The sequence below is a fragment of the Sphaerodactylus townsendi genome, linkage group LG14 (genome assembly GCF_021028975.2).
Source record: "Sphaerodactylus townsendi isolate TG3544 linkage group LG14, MPM_Stown_v2.3, whole genome shotgun sequence".
Classification (NCBI taxonomy): Eukaryota; Metazoa; Chordata; class Lepidosauria; order Squamata; family Sphaerodactylidae; genus Sphaerodactylus; species Sphaerodactylus townsendi.
In genome coordinates, this window is record NC_059438.1 from 9,005,129 (window position 1) to 9,027,943 (window position 22,815).

Here is a 22,815-nt window from a genome sequence, read left to right on the forward strand (position 1 = left end):
AAAACTAGGCCTTCAGCAGCCACAGAGTCTAGCACAACAGGAAATTTTGTAGCTACAAATTGCTAAGAGCAGCTGAAGATGCATCTAAATTCCTACTCCACTGCTTACTGGCAGCAAGAGACACTTCCGCCCATTCCAGCCCCTCTGCTCCTCTGTACCAAAACGATTAAGCAGCTAAAATCAGGATAATCAAGTGCAAAGGAGGAGATGTAGACTGAAATGGACATTCTAGGTAGCAGCTCAGTTCAAATCCAACAGCCAAGTATGTTTTCCCCCTGAATGGACCTCGAGCTTCATGCGCCCTCTTCCCTCCTCTGCTCCCTGATGTGCAGTTTACTGTTACATCTAGACTTGTACCAAATCAGCTCACATCCTGACCGATACGGGAGCTGAACATTCAACAGGCTCAGATCCTCTGAAGATGCCAGCCACAGATGCAGGCGAAACGTCAGGAGAAAATGCTACTAGAACCCGGCCATACAGCCCGGAAACCACACAGCACCCAAGTGATTCCGGCCGTGAAAGCCTTCAACAATACGTTCAACAGGCTGTTTGTCTGCATTTGAACAGCTTAAACCCATCTGGTGCAAGCATGCACTTTATTGTTTTACTCTTCCTCACCTATCCCCTGTCAACATAAATGCCATATGCTGAAAAAAAAAATACATGAAGGTAGAGTGGGGGACAAGTTCCCTATTCGTTTGTCTATTCCACCAGCTGAGCTGTTGATTCAAAGAAAGCCGCACATGTGAATTCTTGCATCATCTCACGATAGCTGTGGTTCACCCTCCCCCCACCATAGGCTTTTCCCACACAGAACATTTAAAATGTTTTGCAAACTTTAAAAAAAGAACTGCTGTGGCTTTTTTTGTCCACATAGCGCAGAAAAACAAAATGTTTTTATTTTTTTAAATTATTATTATTATTTATTTAACTTAGTATACCGCTCTAGCCCCGAAGGACTTTTTGACCAAAAGGCAGGCACCCAGGGACATTGGTGACCCCATGTCCCACTAGGGCCCAGGCCATACGCCTCTGGATAAACTGGTTTGTCTTGCCCTTAATCCAGTGCTCAATTTATGTGTAGGAGACAGCAGTTGAACAAGGTACATTTGTTAGGTGAGCAGTTTGTCACAGCATTTGAAGCATCTCTGGTTACATCTAATCTAGACAAGCTCGGTAACGCAATGGCAAATCTATGGCTTTTCTGCACAAGCAAAGGTGGGATCACCTGAGTAGAGAAGGAAGCACACAATGTGGCAATCTGGCTGCAACCCTAAACCAATTACAAGAGATCCATGGACGTGACTGATGAGCAAACCATTTCAGGATGATGCTGCCGCTTGCACAATGCCAAACCATGGCTAACCTTGAACCAGGCCAGCCTGAATAGGGTTGTCATCTCTGGATTATGAAACACCTGGAGATTTTTGAGGGTAGAAACTGAGGGATTTGGGCAGAGGACAGACTTCAATGGGGTACAATGCTACAGAGTCCACTTTCTCCAGGTGAGCTGATCTGTGACACCTGGAAATCAGTTGTAACAGCAGGAGCTCTCCAGCCACAACCTGGGGGCTGCAGCCCTAAGCCCAAATGAATACAGTGGAACCTCAGTTTTCATTGCTGTTGGTTTTCATCAGTTTTGGTTTTCATTGATTTTTTCGTGAAAAATTTGTCTCGGTTTTCATTGATTTGCAGTAAGGTGCAGGGGTTTGTGGAGAAAAATCACCCGGACAAAGCTGTGGCAGGCCGTGTCTGCAACTTGTTTAATGACAATATCTTGCCCCACTTCAGACAAACCTTAAAGAGGCGTCAGAAACAGACCTCTTTGGACAGCTTTCTGGTGCGACATTGGTCCACTGGCTCTGACGCTGGTCCTAGTGTTATTGTTTGTTACTGTTTTCAGCATGTGTTTTTGGTATGCTTTTTGGAATGTGTTTTTGGTATGCTTTTTGGAATGCCTAGAATGGATCAATTGGATTTACATTGATTCCTATGGAAAAGGTTGCCTCGGTTTTCATCGGTTTCGGTTTTCATCGATTCTTTTTGGACGGATTACCAACGAAAACCGAGGTTCCACTGTATGTTATGCTCACATTGTAGGTTGATCAACCCTGCATAGGCAGATGGTAGAACAAATAGCAGGAAGGTGGGATACAAATGTTGCAAATTAAACAAATAAAACAAAAGCAGAAACAACAAATAGAGGAATGTTTGCAAAACTTCCAACAAAAGCAAACAACATGAAGTGACGCAATCTTATCCGTGGCCTAATTTCTGCAAAACATGCTCATTTCCTACGGGTCAATTTTTCGTCTCTGCAAGCTGAACAGGGTCCAAAGAAGTCTGGTTCCTCCCAAACGTCTTTCCTCTGATCCCTGCAACTTATTCCAGTGAGTGGGCCGATGGTCCCATCCACTGGAATAAGTTGCAGGGCTCTGAGGAAAGATGCTTGGGAGAAACTGCTCTTCTTTGGACCATGTCTAGTGAACACAACCATTAATTTGGAGTAGGGTTACCAACTCTAGCTGGGAGCTTCCTAGAGGTTTGGTAGAGTGTGGGGTTTAGGGAGAGGAAGGACCTCAGGAGTCTATAAAACCATAGAGTCCACCCTCTGAAGCTGTCATTTTGTCCAGGGGAACTGATCTTTGCAGGCTGGAGATCAGCTGTAATTCTGGAAGGTTCCTAATGCCCATCAGGAGGTTGGCAGCCTTAAGTAGGGTGAACGGGCTTCCACCTCAGTTCTTCCAGTATTAGACAGTGAAGTCACAGAGATGTTGTAAGGATAAAATATTTTTTTTTTATTGCAGCATGTTTTGCATGTTCAGTGTATGATATTCCGCTCCCCCTGTTTTTAGTGTCGTGGGGTGGGGTCCATGGGGAAGAGTAATAAGTGTCTATCAAGGACAGGAAGAGGAAGGAGGAAGGGTAAACAATTCCTGTCGTACTGTCTAGAAGCTGCACTCCACTCCTGGCTTCTCCTGTTGAATGGAGGGCAGGTGGAGTTCTCAGCACACTTGAGATAAGAGAGAGAGGAGGGGGAATGGGAGGATCATCTGACCCATCTAACTCCTTGACACAGCTACTAAACAAAAATGCTGCCCCGTCACAGATAAAAAGTAGAAAGCCCATGAAAGAATCATACCCATGACGTGGAAACAAAGAAACAAGTCGCAAAGATCCTAAGTCCAAACACATTGTTGTACCCTGATTATCACAGAAATGCTGCCTGATACCACTAGCGCCCCCCCCCCCCCCACACACACACCACCACCCAAGCTGGAAATTACATGTTATTGAAGCTTGTATTTACCCTGCAATATTCTGGCCATCACAATAGCCAAAAGAAAGTACAGTATTTACTCGAATGCAACAACAGTCCCCCACCCCCAAGGCATGCCATCAAAAAAGGGAGGGGGATTGCCTTACATTCACATGGAAGTCACAGATATGTCCAGATTTTTTAAAATCCCTGATGGACAACATTTTTAGTGGGCGTCATACTATTCAGACTCGTCCTTCTTTTGAGGCAGGCAAAGGCAAAAGGAGCAGTCTTACATATTCCCCTGTTTAGTTTTGAAATTCTTCAAGTTGCTGCACCTGATTGTGTCCTGAAGTCTGTGCCTTGAGAATGGTTAAGCAAGCTGCGTTAATGTGATACTGAATTATCCTTTTGCAGAAGATTATTTACAACACTGAGTATTTAACAGCACTCTACTGAAGAAGTAATCCATGAAAACATTCTGTTATTGCGAACGGCATTATAGAATGGCCTTCTGCTGAATACTTTGTGTTCCAAAGAAGAAGTACAGCACTACTCTAGTTCCCTATCATTGCAGCTGAGACTGTTATTGAGGGAATTCATGCATGTTTTGTGTACTTTTTGTATGGTGGAAAATTTTGTATGTTTATACTGTTCTAGATTATTAAGGCACCTTTATTACTTTTTCACTCCACTAAGTAAATGGTTTAGCTCAACCCAGGAGTGTTGTTGTATGTGTGTCGATGATAGTAGCAGTAGGACTGGCAGTGGTTTCATATTTATAATTGCTATCTAGTCCTAATCATTATAGATTTTTAACCATGCCTTGGCCAGAGAGGAATCTGCTCCACTGAAGAACCTCATCTCATTCTCCTGCTGTTCTTCTCAGCGTTTGTACAGAGAGAGGCAGGAGGCAGCCTTATTTTCTAAGCAGTCACATAGATAGATAAAAGAAGATAGATGGAAGATAGAAGAGAGAGAGAGAGAGAGAAATTCAAACACTTTGTTGCTGTTTGGTTCTCTCTGCCCCCATTCCCCAACTGCCCGGCTGCAGAGATGTCAATTTGGCTTTTGCACCAAATCACAATTCTGCTTCCTGAACTTATACTGAGCCACGGCTTCATCATTCACATCCTGGAGACGGTAACAGCGTGTTTGTTGCCTAAGCTGGTCTTACTATCCCCTCGGGTGTGGCTTTGCTAAGAAGAACCCGCTGTGCACAAATACCAACAGGAGAGGGTTTCTGGACTACCACGCTGCTTGCTGGCAAGAGAAAAGCGCTCCCCTGCCCTTCAACAGCGCTCCCCTGCCCTTCACTGGGGCCTCGCCTTTTGTTCGGCTGCTAACTGTTACTCCACGTGGCTGATAATAGGAGCACTGTGACCTCATGCAAGAAGAAGAAAAAAAAGTGGATGAAGCCCATGCAATCTGTCAGGCTCGAGCCAATTACTTTCTGCTCCTGGCCCCACGACAAAAGAAGGAAAGGAAAGGAGCAGCTGTGGCTGCATGCCAAAAATGGCATGGGTCACCACACAGCAGTCAGCTCAGAGCCCCAAGACCTGTGCCTGTTTACTCTGCAAGGGCAGACAAGGCACTCTGCCTAATGGGAAATTTAGCATCTTATTAGAACATGTAACTTTCCAAAGCCACAAGCAAAGCACGGCCCGTTGCTAGTTCGGCACACAAGGCTGCCGCTCCAACTGCTGGATCATCCAGCTCTGTATTGTCTGCTTCGACTGGCAGCAACTCTCCAGGGCAGGGGTGCCCAACTCTGGCGCTTCAGATGTTCATGGACTACAATTCCCATCAGTCAACTGGCCATGCCAGCAGGGGCTGATGGGAATTGTAGTCCATGACCGTCTGAAACGCCAGAGTTGGACACTCCTGCCCCAGGGTCTCTTTCAGAGAGAGGTCTTTCCCCAGGGCCTGTTGCCTACAGTTAATTAACTGGAGTTGCCAGGAACTGAACCACATGTACGCAGAGGATATGCTCTGCCACTGAGCCAGGGCCCTTCTTGGAAAATAAGCCCACGACTATCACTGCAGTTTAAGGAGACAACTGGATTGCTTATAGTAGGAGAGCACCTGGCGGTTACGCTCTCTCTCCTGACCCTTGGAGGAAAAGGGGGGAATGATGTCTGGCAATGCATAACATCACCTCTGCCCCCAAATCTGGATGAGACATAAGAAGAAGAAGAGTTTGAATTTATACCCCCCTTTTTCTCCTGTAAGGAGACTCAAAGTGGCTTACAAGCTCCTTTCCCTTCCTCTCCCCACAACAGACACCTTGTGAGGCAGGTGGGGCTGAGAGAGTTCTGAAGAACTGTGACTAGCCCAAGGTCACCCAGCAGAAATGTAGGAGTGCGGAAACACATCTGGTTCACCAGATAAGCCTCTGCCACTCAGGTGGAGGAGTGGGGAATCAAACCCTGTTCTCCAGATTGGAATCCACCTGCTCTTAACCACTGCACCATGCTAGCTCTCGTAAGCATATTGAATGATGTTCTGGGCATCCCCAGCTGCGGGGCTACTTTTCCACAAACAAAAAACAGGCCTCCTTGAATAGAAAGGCTTGTCTCACACTGCCCCCGCCTTCCTCCTGCAACCGCTCTTCCTCCTCAAGCACGCTTCATTGAACATGGCCTAAAAGTCAGATGGCTCCCTGCCAAACGGCAGAGGCAATATACAAACGAGCTACTTCCACGTACAAAGGCTCTATACAGCATACACGGCCTACTAAGGTTATTGGCCACCTTTACCCTAGAAGAAGAAGAAGAGTTTGGATTTATATCCCCCCTTTCTCTCCTGTAGGAGACTTAGGGGCTTACAATCTCATTTCCCTTCCCTCCTCACAACAACCTTGTGAGGTGGGTGGGACTGAGAGCTCTGAAAAGCTGTGACTAGCCCAAGGTCACCCAGCTGGCGTGTATTGGAGCGCACAGGCTCATCTGAATTCCCCAGATAAGCCTCCACAGCTCAAGTGGCAGAGCAGGGAATCAAACCTGGTTCCTCCAGATTAGAATGCACCTGCTCTTAACCACTACGCCACTGCTGCTCTTAACCACTATGCCACTAACAATACCTTTCTAAGCCTATCAGCTTCAAAGAAGGGCGCAACTTGTTTTAGGATGGCATGGATTGGCGGGGGGGGGGGGGGTTGCATCCAGGTTGAGTCTGAAACGGCAATACTACCTAAGAAAATGGAGAGGTGTAAACCAAATAATCTGACAAATAATCTGACAAATTAAAACAAGGCACTCTCCAATGGCCAATGTTTTGATATTGCTATCAATTACATACAAACTCACAAACAGCCCAACGATGCAAACTTACACTGTATGATATAGTATATACAAGAAGGGTTTGGGTTGTTTGTGAGTTTGCACATTTGTATTACATTGTTGTACTTTATGTCACATTATAATTAATAGCAATATCACCACATTGGCCATGGGAGAGCATTTTGTTTTTTTTTCTCTTTCGGAGTCTGAAACAGCCACAAGGATCCACTTAGCCTTTGTCTACCCCGAAACACTTGTGAGAATTAAGATGCAGTCTGGAAGACTGGGGCGTTGTTATATAATCCTTGCAAACAGGGGCAAAACTGGAGAAGCTCTGAAATTGAAAGCCAGGATGCTTGTAGACAGTGGTCCAAAGTGCCCGTCGCACAATAATCAAGTTCTGTCAAGTAGCAGTCAATTTATGGCAACCCCTCGCTGGGTTTTCAATGCAGGAGATGAGCAGAGGTGGTTTGCCATTCACCTCCTCTGCTTAGCAACCTTGGTGTTCCTTGGTGGTCACCCATCTAAGTAGTGACCAAGGCTATTTAGCTGTAGTTTGGGCTATGCAGGCTGATTACAGACAAGCATGGAATGGCCACTTCCAGTCAGAGGGGGGAAAATGGCACCCGAGGCAAAATGGCGCCCGGACCCGCTCCCCCGTGCCCCCCCCCCCCATGCCCCACCAGTTAGCAGTAAAAGAAAATGACAAAAACTCTGCACAAAGGAAAAGTAACCACTGGCTCCTCTTTGGTCCACTGTAATACTTCTGTACAAGTACAGCAAAGTCCTGTAACATAGTCTTCAATTTCACATGCTGGCAAGATTCATCCTGAATTGTCAATAAACGTTGCATAGGACAATTCTGGTCTTTCTATTACATTATGAGCAACAGCACACACCCTGTTTGCTTTTAAACTTACAGAGTAGAATAGGCTGGTACTGAATCAATACGGCAGATAGAGAAAGACCTTGAGTGAGGGTTGGGAGAGAAGAGTGTGCTCAGGTGAGAGTTGCAGCATTGTAAACACGCACAAGAATGTTCTCCTTTTCCTGGGTACAATGTAGAAACTATAGCTCACACGTGTATTACCACCCAACCCTTAGAGGGGACTGGTGGGGAGGGGCCAGGCAGAAGGATTCCAGTTTATTTTGTTTGATAGCCTGCTTCGTTTCAAAAGGAGTTTCCACTGGTCATTAAACATTTTTAAATAAGCAAAAATGTAATTTACATCTCCAAGAGACTGTTAGCAGAGGAGTCGTCATTCAGTGGTGCTTCTGAAGTATCTCCTCATGGTGACATTCACAAGCAAAGAGCAACCGATTATTAAAATCGCATGCCATGGCTTCAACCATGTTTGTCATAGGAAATCTGAACATCTTGAAAGTTCAACAGTACAGTTTCATGTAGAAATCAGTGGACTCCTACGCAGTCTGAGAAGAAGAAGAGTTTGGATTTACGCCATCCCTCTTTCTCTCCTGTAAGGAGATTCAAAGGTGCTTACAAACTCCTTCCTCTTCCTCTCCCCACAACAAACATCTTCTGAGGTAGGTGGGATTGAGAGAGTTCCAAGAGAACTGTGACTAGCCCAAGGTCACCCAGCAGGAACGTAGGAGTAGGGAAACAAATGTGGTTTACCAGAGAGGATTCCGCCACTCAGGTGGAGGAATGAGGAATGAAACCTGTTCTCCAGATTAGAGTCCTCCTGCTCTTTACTATTTTAGCATGCTGTCTCTTAACTTAGTAAAGTCTAAGACCCCTTTCAAACCATCCTTACAATCCGTTTGAGCAGCTGGTTGCTAACAGATTTTTTGTGACAAGACACAACTGTTTTGGCTCCTGGTTGCTAATTTTTTGGGGGGGTTGCCTGAATAGATCAATTATCTTGTGTCCTGCCGGCATCTGAGGACTCAACCATTTTATGAAAATGCTTTCTCTTGTTTTCAGCTATTTCTTATGCTTTGGAATTGCTGCCGTGTGCTGTTTAAAAATGTCTGCCGTGCTTCCAAAAGGACTACTATTCCCCATTTTTTCAGCAGTTTTTTTTCTTGACTTTTTTTTAACGTTCTGAGACTAGCACTAAAGCTCCGTAGCAATCCAATGCATTCGAATGCTGGCAATATAGCAATTCAGTGCAGGATTCAGATGCATTGGATCGCTAAGGTGCTATAGCCCTAATCTTATAACATTTTTCAGAAAGCCAAAAAAGAAACAGGCTCTTAAAAAAGTGAGCGAAAGCACAGCGTTGCTTGAAATAGCTAGGATGCTTCACAGCACTTTAGAGCTGGCTCACAGATGGATTGAAATGAGCTATATTAAATGCCCATCTCTGAATCACTTTACTCAGAATTGGGCCAAAAATGGTTAACATCTGGTTTAGAACGATAATCTGAAAAGAGCCAAGGTTATCTGGTGGTATTTGGCTTGGATCCCATGGAAACATTTTCTTAGAGGTGCGTGTGTATGTGGGTTGGGGGTGACTTTCACCTCATGCACTTCATAGACGTCCCACATCCCTTCAGAATCTACACTTTGGTGATCATTTTCTCTGCAGCAAAAGATGAGTGAATCTTTTTGTAAGGTTGAAGATTTAGGGTCAGAGTTTGGGGGGGAAAGGGAGACTGCTTTTCTACTGCTGTTCTTAAAGTAGCATATCCAAGAAACACACACACACACACACACACACACACACACACACACACACACACACACACACACACACACACACACACACACACACACACACACACACACACACACATACAAATACTGCCATTATTTGGAGCGTTTTAAAAACAGCTACTGAGATGTAGAATGCAATTTCAATTCCAAGGCCGCAGAATAACTTTTTTGCTTGTGGGATATTGTCAGATAAGATGTATATATTGGTGTTTGTTTGTATATATTGGTGTTTGTATATATTGGTGTTTGTTTGGTTTACAGGCTGCCTTTCCCCAAACGGGCTCAAGGTAAAGTACTCCAAGGCTCATTCCGCACATGCAGAATAATGCACTTTCAAACTGCTTTCAGTGCTCTTTGAAGCTGTGCGGAATAGCAAAATCCACTTGCAAACAGTTGTGAAAGTGGTTTGAAAATGCATTATTTTGCATGTGCGAAAGGGGCCCAAGATTCTGTAACAGACAAAACCTGGTTTCTTCTGGTTCAAAATGATTCTGGCCTCTCTAAAAGTTTGACCTTGAAGCAGGGCTTCCCTGAGAATCATCTTAAATTCCAGGGGAGTCTATGATAGGCCAAAGCACTTCATGGGATTACCAAAACCCACATCACTTAGGGCTTTCTATACCTGGCTGCTCAAACTTTCACAAAAGATCAAAGGCCACCAGCAGGTCATGCCATTCATTTCGTCTTCCTTTGGATCAGAAACCGAATCTAATCTGCACGTGTTACCTGGTGCAATCCCTTATTCCACCACTAAGTTTATATAGTTACTTCATTTATACTCCATCCTTTCTCTCTAACAGCCTCCTCTCCATCTATTTATCCTTACAACAAGACTATGAGGTAGATTAGGCAGAGAGTGTGCGACTAGTCCAAGGTCAGTCAACAAGCTTCCATGGTAGCACAAGTATTTGAACCCATGATGTCTCCTAGATCCTAGTCCATTACTGTAACCTCTACTCCACTGAATCCTCTGAAAACAGACAACAGCAACTCCATTCCAAACTGCCAAACTCTCTCTTGCACAAGAATTTACCAACAGAATTAATTTAGCTGTGTAGTCAGTACCCCTCTATGTTGTCCTAGGCCCCAAAACATTTCTCTAAGTAGTGGAGAATTTAGCTGTCCATAGACAGCCGCCAACTTTCAAAAACTAGATGCTTGTAAGTTCTTTCACACACAGTGTTTTGCTCCCCTCCTCTCTCTCGTCCTCTCCCCTTCCTGTTTCAAGGACAAGCTTTCACTGGCAACGTGATCTTTAGCACTGGCTCTATTGATTGGCAGCCGTGTTTACCCAACACTGACACTGTTTGTAGTGCAAAGCTGAGCATGTTAGGAAGAAGCCAACAAAGCCTGCAGTGGGAGTCAAATATGGGTACTATTTCAAACACAAAAAAATACACAGGATATATTTATGGGCCAGTTCCAGTGATGGGATTCAAATAATTTAACAACTGGTTGTTTACAAGCACCATTTTAACAACCGGTTCTGCCGAAGCTGTGCGAACCGGCTGAATCCCACCACTGGCCAGTTCACAACATGGCATTAGTCACCCTTGTGACCAAGAAGCAAAATCCAGGATAAACGGTGTCTTGCTGCATCTTTGAGCCTAACAAACTTATTCTCACAGAATTTCCAGGGATGAGGGTGAACACTTGGGCAAATGCATGGAGTGCGTGGCAAACTTTACGTCTATACAAGCAGCGATAGCTTAAGCTGAAGGACAGTATGTGTATAAGCAGATCATGAAAGGGAGGGCCGGAAGGATGGAGTCTGCGCTCAGCTCTCGTGGCCCTTTCTTACATGACCAAGGTAATACCAATTGCTTTGGGGTCAGGAAGGAATTTTCCTCCAGGTCAGATTGGCCAGGGATCATGGAGGTTTTTGATCTCCCTCTGGATCTAGAGCAAGGGTCACTAGGGGAGTGGAAAGAGGACATAATTGTGAATTTCCTGCATTGTGTAGGCAGTTGGACTAGATTACCCTTGAGGTCCTTTCCAGTGCCATGTTTCTATGAGTGTGTGTGTGGAGGAGGGAAGCTATTGCAAATACACACACACACATATATGCTCACAGTAATGTAGATCTCCCTCTAGCATTACACCTTAGCTTGTTTTAATGGCTAATTGTTAAGTGGGACACATGCACACGGGCATATTTGTGGACGTGCACAAATACGAAGAGGTATCCTGCCTCAACATTTACAATGCCATTCTATAAAGAGTTATTTCAATCTAAAACCAACAAAACCAATTGACTTAGGTTGGATTACCTCGGCATAGGATGGTTATTTATTTATTTGACTTAAAGGCTACTCAATACTCTCAGGGCAGCTTACAACAGTCAATTATAATCAAAGCAATAATAAAATCAACAAGCAATAATTTGACTTCAACATCCTGGCGCCGTGTACTAATATCAGCCAGAGGGGGTAAAAATATAGTAAGGATCTGATAAATAGTCAATAGTAACCCCACGCCACTGCCCATGGAAACAGAAACCACCCATATATTGCACAAAAAGGGAGCAAGGGAAAGAGATCCCATAGAAGAAGACCAAAGCCTGTGAAAATCTAGTGGTTATTAACCACTTCAAGGCGGCCTCTTCAACAGCTTTCCTCCTCCAAGCCAAAATAAGTACAAATTAGTTGGTGCTTTTGCAGTGGAGGGCATTAGAAAGAAGCCCCTCCTCAAGTCGTAACAGTGTCTTAGTTCTCCCGGTAACTAAATCCCATCCACTTCCTTTACTTGTAGGTGTAGAGGGAGAGCAAAACCTAACTTCTACTCTAACACTGGATGGCCTGTTCTTAAAGACACAGGGAAGATAGTGACACAGTCCTTGAAAGACACAAATCTGACCCTACACAGTGGGCTCGCCAGCTCAGACTGATGGGGGGGGGGGTGCTCAAAAGACCAGATCAGGAGTGGGATGGGGTGGGTACCTGGACTAGCCACCCCACAGTGGGCCTGGACAGATTGGGAGCAAGGTGGTGTTGCCTTAGCTGGCTCACAGACCTGATAAACCTTCCCAAGGGGCCAGATCAAATCCCCAGGCCACACGTTTGACACCCCTGCCAGAGAGTCTACCTCCCAAAGTGACCATTTTCTCCCGATAAACTGATCGTTATATACTCCACTTGCTTTGCAGCCACTAGATCCTCTGAAGATGCCAGCCACAGATGCAGGCAAAACATCAGGAGAAAATGCTACTGGAACACGGCCATACAACCTGGAAAACCCACAACATCCTAGTGCCATGGTGGCGAACCTTTGGCACTCCAGATGTTATGGACTACAATTCCCATCACCCCCTACCAGAATGGCCAATTGGCCATGCTGGCAGGGGCTGATGGGAATTGTACTCCATAATATCTGGAGTGCCAAAGGTTCGCCACCACTGTCTAGTGATTCCAGCCATGAAAGCCTTCTCTGTTGCCTGGAGATCAGTTGTAACAGCAGGAGATCTGCAGTCAACCCCTGGAGGGTGGGAACCCTACAAAGAATGCATGTGTAGCTGTTGCCGATGCGGAAAGCAAAAGAGAGAAGAGACGTGGCAGGGAGAAGCCCCAGGTGTGGGACAGAGTCAAACATCCCTTGCCTGCTAGCGGATCTCTGCAATCCTTCCACTTCGGCTTGTACTCTGGGAAGTGTGCGCCAGTCAGGGGAGGCAAAAGGCTGGGAGGAAAGGGGTGGCAGAGTGTGTGTGTATCTGTGTGTGTGCGTGTCAGAGAGAGGGGGGTGAGGGGAACACATTCCACCCTGTCAGTCAGCCATCTCTCCACCCTCCGGTTTCCTTTTTGCCACCGAACTATGGTTCTGCCAAAGTTGTCAAAGCTTCTGTTTGGAGCAGCTCAACCAATTTACTCACTGTAACAACTTGGCAACAAGTCTAGCTGGAGCATTCCAGAACCACCTGCATCAAAGAAGGAAACAACCTGGCCTGTTCTTTTATGCAGCCGACCAGGTTGTAGCAAAATTATTTGTAGTATGATTCAACGCGCTACCAATGGTTTTCACAACTCACATACTAATTCCTGTTTGATAGGGAGAGGCGGGAAGAGGCAGTAGGAGAGTTACATGAGTGGTGGTTTGTTTTTCTTACGACACTTTATCAAAGTATTTATGCATTTTAATCTCTGTCTTAACGTTTGTTCCCTAAGGGTCCAAGAAAACCTTGAGGATCCTACATAGCTGTTGCCACCTGTCCTGAGCTAATGAGTCAGCTGTACTTCAAAAGTATAACTGAAGTATTTTATAGTGCTCTTAACCCCTCCTGTTCTCACTACACCAAGGGTCCCTTAACATCAGTGGGACCCACTGTTCCTCCTCTTTGGATGGGGTTTTTAAATTAAGAATCTCGCTGGACGCCGTTTTATTGTGCTAACTGTTGTTTTAATGGACTTTTAGTTTTTATAGTTTCTAGTAGATGGAGCTTGTGCATTATTATCTATAAATTATTTATTTGTATGTAGCTATCTACTCCACCTGTTTTTTGGAGTTTGGGTTTTGTTTGTATTTTGTGGGGAAACTTTGTGCTGTACACCGCCCTGAGCCCTTTCGGCAGTATATAAAACTAAATAATAAACAAACAAACAAACCCGCACATATTTATTTACTATGTATATCCCCACCTCTCTGCATAATGACTTAAGGCAACTTATGATTAAAACCCACAATCGAAACAAACCAAAAAGATATTTTATTAAATAGCATCTCATCACAAAGCTTAAAAAAAATAAGAATAGGAAGTCCCTCTTGGGTGTAAGAATTGGGGTCTTACAGGTCTCTATTAGACGCAAGGAAAGTTGGGAGCCTCTGCAGCATATACTGCAGAGAAGTAACTAAATGTCATTTCATCCAGATCAGATCTGAAAAGCTGATTTAGAGCGAAGGAATCCAGCTTAGAAAACATTCCGGCTCCGCTCTTTCCGAGTATGTCAAGAGGGGCAGGTGCAAACAAAGTTGGCAAGAACTTCTAATCCCTGACAGTCGGAGAGAAGGACTTCCCCCACCCATCACACACTGCTTTTGCAAGCATCTCAGCTTGGTCCCGTTTTTTTTTAAAGTGCAATAAAACTGCAACTGTTGCCAATGCCATTAAAGGAGGCAGAAAGGAACACACCCTTTCCCATCAAGAGGAAAGGCTGAAGAACAGGTTTGCCCTCAAGCAAAACTACAACCTGTTCATCAGGTTGAAGGAATCCAATGGCTGAACCACCTCTGGCTTTCAAAACAAAAAGCTTTCTGCTGACTTGGCTGGTGTCAGCAAACATACTGCTTAGAAAAATTAGGAGACCTCTCCCCCCTGAAAAGCATGGGAGGGGGGAGGGGGCTATGAAAAGGAACACACTAGCAACAAGCAGTATTTAACTTAAAAACCCCTCTTGGAAAAAAATAAACCAAGGAATCAGCCACAAAATTGCTCCTCCAACAGAAACAGATCACAACACCATCTATTTTTCAAGATCAGTAATGTCTACGGTGATTGGCAACTGATCCCCAGGATCTCTGGCTGAAATCTTTAACATCACTCATTTTCTGCTCCTTTGAAATTCAGGTGTTGGGAACTGAACCTGAGGACTTCTGCATACAAAACAGAGTGTCCCGTACTGAGCCCTGTCTCTGTCAGAAGCTGGCTGACTGGGTGGAAACTAAACACTGCTTCATAAGTCTTCAACCCTTTGATCAATTAATGGACATCCCAAATGCATGCTTGACCTTCTAGCACAGGGATGTCCAACTCTGGCGCTTCAGAGGTTCATGGACTACAATTCCCATCAGCCCCTGCTGGCATGGCAGGAGAAGGGGCTGATGGGAATCGTAGTCCATGAACATCTGAAGCGCCAGAGTTGGACACCTCTGTTCTAGCACAACATCCACACATTGTCGAAGATGGCAGCCTTATGGAAGAGCTATACACCTTAAAACAAAACCAACATGCTTAAATATTTATAGGTAAGTCATCTGCCCTTTAATGGATGGTTTAACCCACAACATGATGCTGGCAGGGGATGATGGGAACTGTAGTCCATAACATCTGGAGGGCCACGAGTTTGACATCTATGGAACCTATTCACTATAAATGCATTTTGAGATGCTGAACGAAATCCAAGCTAATTTTACTTCATTAAATTGTAGGTTACAGCTTAGTGGAAAGTATTGTCTCTTTCACCCTAGTACCGTGGTGGCGAACCTTTTGCACTCCAGATGTTATGGACTCCAGATGTTATAGTCCATAACATCTGGAGTGCAAAAGGTTCACCACCACTGCCAAGGACACACCAGAACTAAGAGCTTAAATAAAGAGTACCTTTAACTTGCAGCCTCAGCAACTAAAATCTTCCTTCTCTGACTAATCAAATGAAACTTTATTTGATCTGCTGATTAAAGCTCGCATCCTTTCATAAATGTGGAGTATTACACTATACCATGGGTGTGTTTGTGTGAGATGAAACTATTATGATGAATATACCTACACTATAACTATCTGGTCTCTGGAGAGGCAGTACTTAGGGTTACCAACCTCTTGGGGAGTGCCCAGACTTACAAGTGATCCCCAGGTGACAGAGATCAGTTTCCCTAGAGAAAATGGTGGCTTGGGAGGGTGGTCTCTGTGGCATAAAACTGGCTGAGGTCCCTCCTCAAACTCTGCCCTTCCCATGGCTCCATGCCTAAATCTCCAGGAATTTCCAAACCCAGAGTTGGCAATCTTAGATGACACACACATTTTGTAAAGAAATAAAATACAGCCTATATATTAATTTTATAGTGATTTTACTGTCTTTCCCCAAAGGCATCCTTTGGTAAGCGTACCAAGAATGTCCTGTCAGAATTCCCAAGCTCCCTCACAGAACTATACTATCCAATCCAAGATTAGTCTATCCAGGATGAGGGAAGCAGATACATATCTGAGGTCGTTTCCCCACTTACCATCTGCTGCGCGCTACACTCCTCAAGTAGCGCAGGGTCCCGTGGCACTCCCCACTACAGGGGCGGCGACAATGCAGCCGCCCCAACGCTGCCGCTCTTGCGCCCCCTCAGCGCGTGTCATTCCTGGCGCTCCTCAAAACGGTGCCTTTTGATGACCACGCGCAGAGCGCGGGGTCGTGGGGGAGCCCCGGAGCACACCAGAAATGATGCACGCTGAGAGTAGTGCGCAGCAAAGGGTGGTCGAGGTAAGTGGGGAAACGACCTGAAAGTTGCTAGATACAGAGACTCAAAACAAACACGAATGAGATCCCCACCCTCCAAAATGGGTTTGAGTTGTGCACAGCAAGACTGTTCAGCTGACTAGTTGGTTGGGATGAGGGCTGCGATTCAACCAAGCACAAAGAGTTACCAGCTTCCAGGTGGAGGACTTGGAATTATTCTGGAATCATGACTGCTCTCCGCATCTCAGTAGGTTTGCCAAATTCCCACTGGGAGAAAGACACACCCCACCCTCAGTGGGATCTTCCCACTATTGCTTAATTGGGTGACAGGAGAAATAAGGAGGGGTGTGTGTGATGAGCAATTGCCAGTGTCCCAACATGCTGATATTGCTTCCGGTGTGACCAGAAGTGATATCAGTGAGTCACCAGCAACATTGCTGCATCGCTGCCAAGGACTCCTTATGGACAACCCAAGGACACACCAGTTGGCAACCTTGTGTTAGCGATCCTAGGCCTCAGAGATCTGTTCCCGTGAAACAAAATGGCTGTTTTGGAGGATGGGTTCTATGGCATCAGGCCCCACTGAATTCCCTCCATTCCCCAAACTCTGACCTCTCCAGGCACCCCCACTGAAGGAATTTCCTAGGCCAGAGCTGGCAACCCAAGGACTAGTAAAAGGCTGAGATTCTCATGACTGCACTAAGACAGTAATAAGCTGTCCATCTCTGACTTGAAAACTACTACGAAGGGCCCAGAATGCTACTGCTCAAGGTTCTCTGTCAATCCCGCCATCTTGCTTTATTCAACCAAAACGTGGGGTAAAATCTCCCTCACCAACTCGCCAGACTCCACACCACACCGAGGCAGAGGAGTTCAATTTTTTCTTCCCATCTACCTTAATAGCTGCTCCTCACTTGCAATTTGTGGCCATAAAATACAACCCCTATAGAAAACTGGAGCATAATTACAGTGTTTGTCTCTTTTTTTGGGAAAAGTTAACAGCAAAGTGTACTTAGCTAAGCTGTTCCAGCTGTCTTTGGCTGCAAGATTCAAAACAAGATCTAACATGCAGCCGGTAACATTCGTCTCACAGAGCGAATTCTGAGCAATCAAAGTCATTTCTACAGCCTTAACCAGCCTTGCATGAAATCTAAGGAAGAAAGAAGAACAAGAAGAACCCCCACTTCTAATTGTTTCTTTTGCAGAATACGTTTCTCCCCTTCTGGAGGTCTGCTGTGCTCCCTCTTAACACTGAGACCTCAGGGGAAGGCACAGAGAACCCCGAAAGGTGTAGCTCACAGAAGCTGCTGCCTGAGCCGATCCTTGTCTCTAGAACCTGTTTTACTGCCTAAGCAAGTTTCTCCCACAAACACACACTCCCTGCGATTCAAGTGAGATATGAAGAACCCGTTTCAGACATTCCACAAAGCTTCACTATTGTGCTTTTCCATTTGAGTCCTGTTTTCTCAAAGGTCATGGCGGCCGGGGGGGGGGGGGGGGGGTAATCCAGAAAAGAGAAAACATCGACACTTAACATCATGTGTTAAAACTCAGATTGACTACTCTTTGCCCTCTTTGTCAAAACACAAACATCCAGATAGTGATGCAGTCCTGTTTGGGATGAGCAAAAACAGCTCGACGTAAGTTAGTACATAGGCACCTGATTCAGCCCATTTTTGTTCTTGTTTTTAAAGGAAAGTTCTTTTTCAGTTCAGATAATTTCAGTCTTTTCAGTTCAGATAATTTCAAGCTTATGCAAAGAAACTAGATCTGCTTAATTTCTCCTGATCTATGGAACTGACACAGGTCAGAGTGTTATTGTTGGCACAGGGTTGCCACAGAGTAGGGCAGATCCTAGAGATAGCAAGGGAAGGGTAAACTTTAAGGAAAAGAGATACTTGAACAGGGATGCAATGTTTAGGCCCCAACTGGAGAATATTTAAGTTTTCAAGCATCAGCAACACTCAACTGCATATATGTTTGGGGTAGCCAAGCCTTCTGAAAAACTAGACATGGAATCTCCTGCCATTTGCCTGTGAAAATTATGGCAAAGATGGAATCTGATTTTCGGCATCAAGAGAGCGTCCCTGAACCTGTGGAACTAATAGCAGAGTCAATACGGTTGGTTGTTAAAGTGCCAGGCTATGATCTGGGATGCTCTGGTGCACAACCTTACTACACCGTGGAAGCTTGCTGGGTGACCTTGGGTCAGTTATACATTTGCAGCCTCACACACATCACAGAGTTGATGTGAAGTAAAGTGGAGCAAATGAGAATGCTTTAATCCATTCTGGGTCCCCACTGAGGAGAAAAGAGGGTTATAAATGAAGTAAATAACTAAATATGAAGTAAATAAAACAGTGATAATAGCTAGATGGGCCAGGGCTCAGTGGGCATAACATAATCCTAGCACACAGAAGGGACCAGATAAAATCCCCACATCTCTGTTTAAGGATACTTAAACTAGCAAAGTATCTGGGAGCAGCAGTGGCGTAGTGGTTAAGAGCAGGTGTACTCTAACCTGGAGGAACTGTGTCTGATTCCCCGCTCTGCCACTTGAGCTGTGGAGGCTTATCTGGGGGGGGGATTCAGATTAGCCTGTGCACTCCAACACACGCCAGCTGGGCTAGTCACAGCTCTCCTGAGCTCTCTCAGCCCCACGTACCTCATAGGGCCGTGGTGGCGAACCTTTGGCACTCCAGATGTTATGGACTACAATTCCCATCAGCCCCTGCCCTCATGGCCAATTGGCTGTGCTGGCAGGGGCTGATGGGAATTGTAGTCCATAACATCTGGAGTGCCAAAGGTTCGCCACCACTGTCATAGGGTGTTTATTGTGAGGGGGGGAAGGGAAAGGAGTTTGTAAGCCCCTTTGAGTCTCCTACAGGAGAAAAAGGAGGGATATAAATCCAACTCTTCTCCTCTTCTTCAAATGTTGGGTGGGGGGAGACCCAAAATTCAACTTCCGCGGAAAGTTTATACCATCCCAATTTCACACTGAAGAACAAAACACTGGACTTCACACACTTCTCCATGCAAATTTTCAAGCCCAAGGCGCCAGCACCATAGTAGGCCATGGGTTTGACCTCGAGTGATGGGAATTGGTCTCCTCAGCTCATCTGAATTTGACACCTATGGGAGAGGTGGTACTGGTTGGTGGCACTGGTTTTACATGTCCAAATTTCAGGCCCGATCCCACAGGGCTCACTGATTAACCCCGAACAAATCATTTGTTCACCAGTCTAACCTCTGTTATAGAGTCATTTCATGTGTGTGTGAGGGAAGAATTATGAGGTATTTTACACAATAGAGTGTAAATGGATTTCCTGTCCATTTAAAGACTCACTAAATATACTACAAGTAAGAATCATCACAACATTGAAGAGCTTTTCACATGAAACCAACTGTTCAAAAGATTTAAGAACACATATGCACACTTCAGGGCCAATTCACACCTGCAAGTGCACCACAAAACAAACGCAACATCCAACTGTCATCTGAATGTGTGAAACAGCAGCCATAGATCAAACACTACAAAACAGAATGTTAATTAAATTTTTTAATAATACATAAGTACATCCTCCTACCGTGGAGCCAGACCAAACATCTATTTAGTTTAGCAAATTGTTCTCCAGTGATCAACAGAATGCCCAAGAAACTGACAACAAGCTCTATTGCAGCTCCTCAGCAACTGGTATACCACCCCTGAAAATGGAGGTTCATTTAGCCATCATGGAAAACAGCTTTCTTTCATGAATAATGTTTAATCTTTTTTTTAAGAAGCCACCTAAAGTATCATCATATCTTGCAGCAGAAGGTACCACAAAGCAACTGTGAGTGTTGTGAAGGAAAGCTTTCGTCCCACTCTGCCCTGAGTCCAAAGCCAATCTGCTGGAAGCCTCCAAATTCTAGGATTTTGAGGGGGGAAAAGTCAACTTCAACCACTTCTCCATCCTAGGAACAGTTTTATAAGTCTCTATCATGCCTCACAACCCCCCCCCCCCCAGATATTCTTTGTATTGTGCTTTTGAGAGTTCAAAACGTTCCATTTTTATAATCTCAGTAAATCCTTAGAACCATAGAGAGGAGAGAGAATGTGGTTGGCCTAAGAATTATCTACCAAGTTCGAGAAAGAGGAGTAATTTGAACCAAGGGCTCCACAGCTCCCAGCTCAGGCTCCTGGTTGCAACCAGTTCTCAGAATTTGTCAACGCAGACACTCCGTGCCCAGCCACCCAACTATGAGCGAAGCTGGGGTGTGCATGAACGTCACAAAACCAATCCCTTTTCATGAGTCCAGCTCGACAGGTTTCTTTTTTAAGAAAAACCCTCCCTGGTTTCACCGCTTCTGCCCAAAGGGACATTTTGCCTTTCATTTCAAAGCCCAAAGCAAGTCTGTTTGCCCTATTGCATCAGATGGAGTCCGGCTCCTTGTGCATTAACCCCTCGTTGTCCTCACCTGTTGGAGAACCTGATCCAATGGTTCTGCTTTGCTCAGTCCCTCAGGGGTTAAGCCTGTCACTTCTTGACACTGGTCACTCAACTCCAAGTTGTCTGCCTTCACCAAGCATTTGTGCAGCGTCCCTACCTGAAAATATTTCACATAGTGGGAAGATGGGAATTGGGGGGGGGGGGGGGGACAAAAGTAAGAAGCTGGAGCTGTAGGTGTTTCATATTGATTTTTTTAAAGGTAACACATAATGGCTTGCATTCCTGGAGTCTTACAGATGGGAAAAGGACTCGTTGCTTGAAGCCAAGCTCTTTTTGATCCTTCGAGGCCTCCTCCCCACCCCCCCACCCCCCGAAAGAGACAGAGAGACAGCTGGCCACCCCCTTTGCAAAGAGACTGAGCTGCTGTTCTTATATAACCCTGAGAAATACGTATTTACAGGTTGCAACCCGGCAGGCAGAGAGTCTCCTTTAATTGGGTTCGGCCTCACCGACAACTGGGCAAACATTTTTAAAACAGCAATGATTACAAGAGTTCACTTAATTGAAAGGAGAAGGGGAAAATTTAGACTCGCTCTTATCAATACACAGAAGACCTCCCCCGGGTGTTCAATTCCCATGTAAAGCGACAGGTCCCAAGAGTAGCATGCAGGCCTGATTTTTTTAAAAAACACAACAACCAGATATCCCAAATAAGGAAACCACTTGACTTCTAGAAGAAGGGAAAGCTTTGCCATTCCTAACCTAGCATATAAAAAGTTTTGTGCTTGGGAAGAGGGGGAAAGAGCTGTGATTTTGTAAATCTCTGTAAATTTCTGCCCTGTCCCTTCAACCTCTCAGGCACAATTGTGAAATCAACAAATCTATCTCTTTTTGGGATGAGGGGTGGGGGACAATTCTGGCCAGCTAACTGAACTCTTCTCCCCACAACAGTTTTGGGCGGGGAGAGAGATAACAGCCCAATGTTTTCTCAAGGATAAACCCCACTGAAAGGAATGGGATTTCTTCTCAAGCAAGCATGGGCAGCCACAGAGTTTCCCTCTTTTAAAACACACAAAAAGAAGCTTGCTTTTTGGGGGACAGAGCTGATTTTTGCCCGTTGTCCAACTTTTGTATCAAGAGTTTGGGAAGCCATACCTTCTTGCTGTGTAGATCCACAACTTGCCACACCAAGAGAATTAGTTCCCTCTCATCGGAACCCAGCTTAGCCCCATATGCACCAGCTGTTGCCCCAAACAAGACCACCACAGAGTCACTGTGCGAAGAAGCCGTCATGACCACAGGGAGAGACAACTACAATCAAAAGCACAGGTCAAAACAAAAAAAAGAGAGAAAGAACGGAGGAGGAAAATAAAAAGGGAAGGGGAGAAAAAAAGGAGAGAAGAGAAAAAGTAACACAAACCAAAAACACAAAAAAACCCACATGTAAAGGGTCACCCCTTTCCTCCAAGTGGAAAAGCCAGAACTATGGGGTAGGGGAGGGTCAAAGAGAAAGTAGCGCTTTACGCACACCCACAAAATAGATCAAGGAGAAGAAATCTCGCCATTGTACCTGGTTGAGAGGAATCTCTGGTCTCCCTGGGTCTGACTGGGAGAGGAAATCAACAGGCTGTAAGCTTCTGTCCCTTTAACATCATGGCAGGAACTCAGGCTTTGGTATATATTTTTTAAAAATCCTTTTTTTCCACCCTCTGTCCTTTCCTTTCCTAAGTTACCTGCCCATGAGAGAGACCATGTGACCCTAGTCAATCTCCCCAAAGGCCAAAACCATTGGGCCTTTAGGAAAGGTGTAGGAGGGACATAGTGAAATCAACGCCTGTTACAGCTTACCTGATTGGATTTTTTTTTTACTCAGAGAGATCAGAAGGGAAACTCCCTTTCTCTCTCTCTCTCTCTCTCTCTCTCTCTCTCCCTCCCCCTTCTCAATTTTAATTCTGGCTCCAGGAAGTGCTTTACCTGCTTTGAGTTTAACTGGAATCTTTTTATCAGCACTGAG

The 22,815-nt window shown here is 45.2% G+C and overlaps 1 protein-coding gene across 4 annotated transcripts in view; it reads right to left on the reverse strand.

Annotated features, from left to right (window-relative positions):
- The window catches only part of ESRP2 (epithelial splicing regulatory protein 2), a 52,856-nt gene extending 30,275 nt beyond the window's left edge, over nucleotides 1–22,581 (reverse strand). For all 4 annotated transcript variants that reach the window (XM_048516251.1, XM_048516250.1, XM_048516253.1 and 1 more), the window contains exons 1-3: nucleotides 22,372–22,581; nucleotides 21,957–22,112; nucleotides 20,830–20,958 (exon numbers count right to left, since the gene is read on the reverse strand). In XM_048516251.1, coding sequence (XP_048372208.1) covers nucleotides 20,830–20,958; nucleotides 21,957–22,094 — 267 coding nt within the window. In that variant the 5' untranslated portion in view covers nucleotides 22,095–22,112; nucleotides 22,372–22,581. The remainder of the gene's footprint in view (nucleotides 1–20,829; nucleotides 20,959–21,956; nucleotides 22,113–22,371) is intronic.
- Nucleotides 22,582–22,815: the final 234 nt, after the last annotated feature.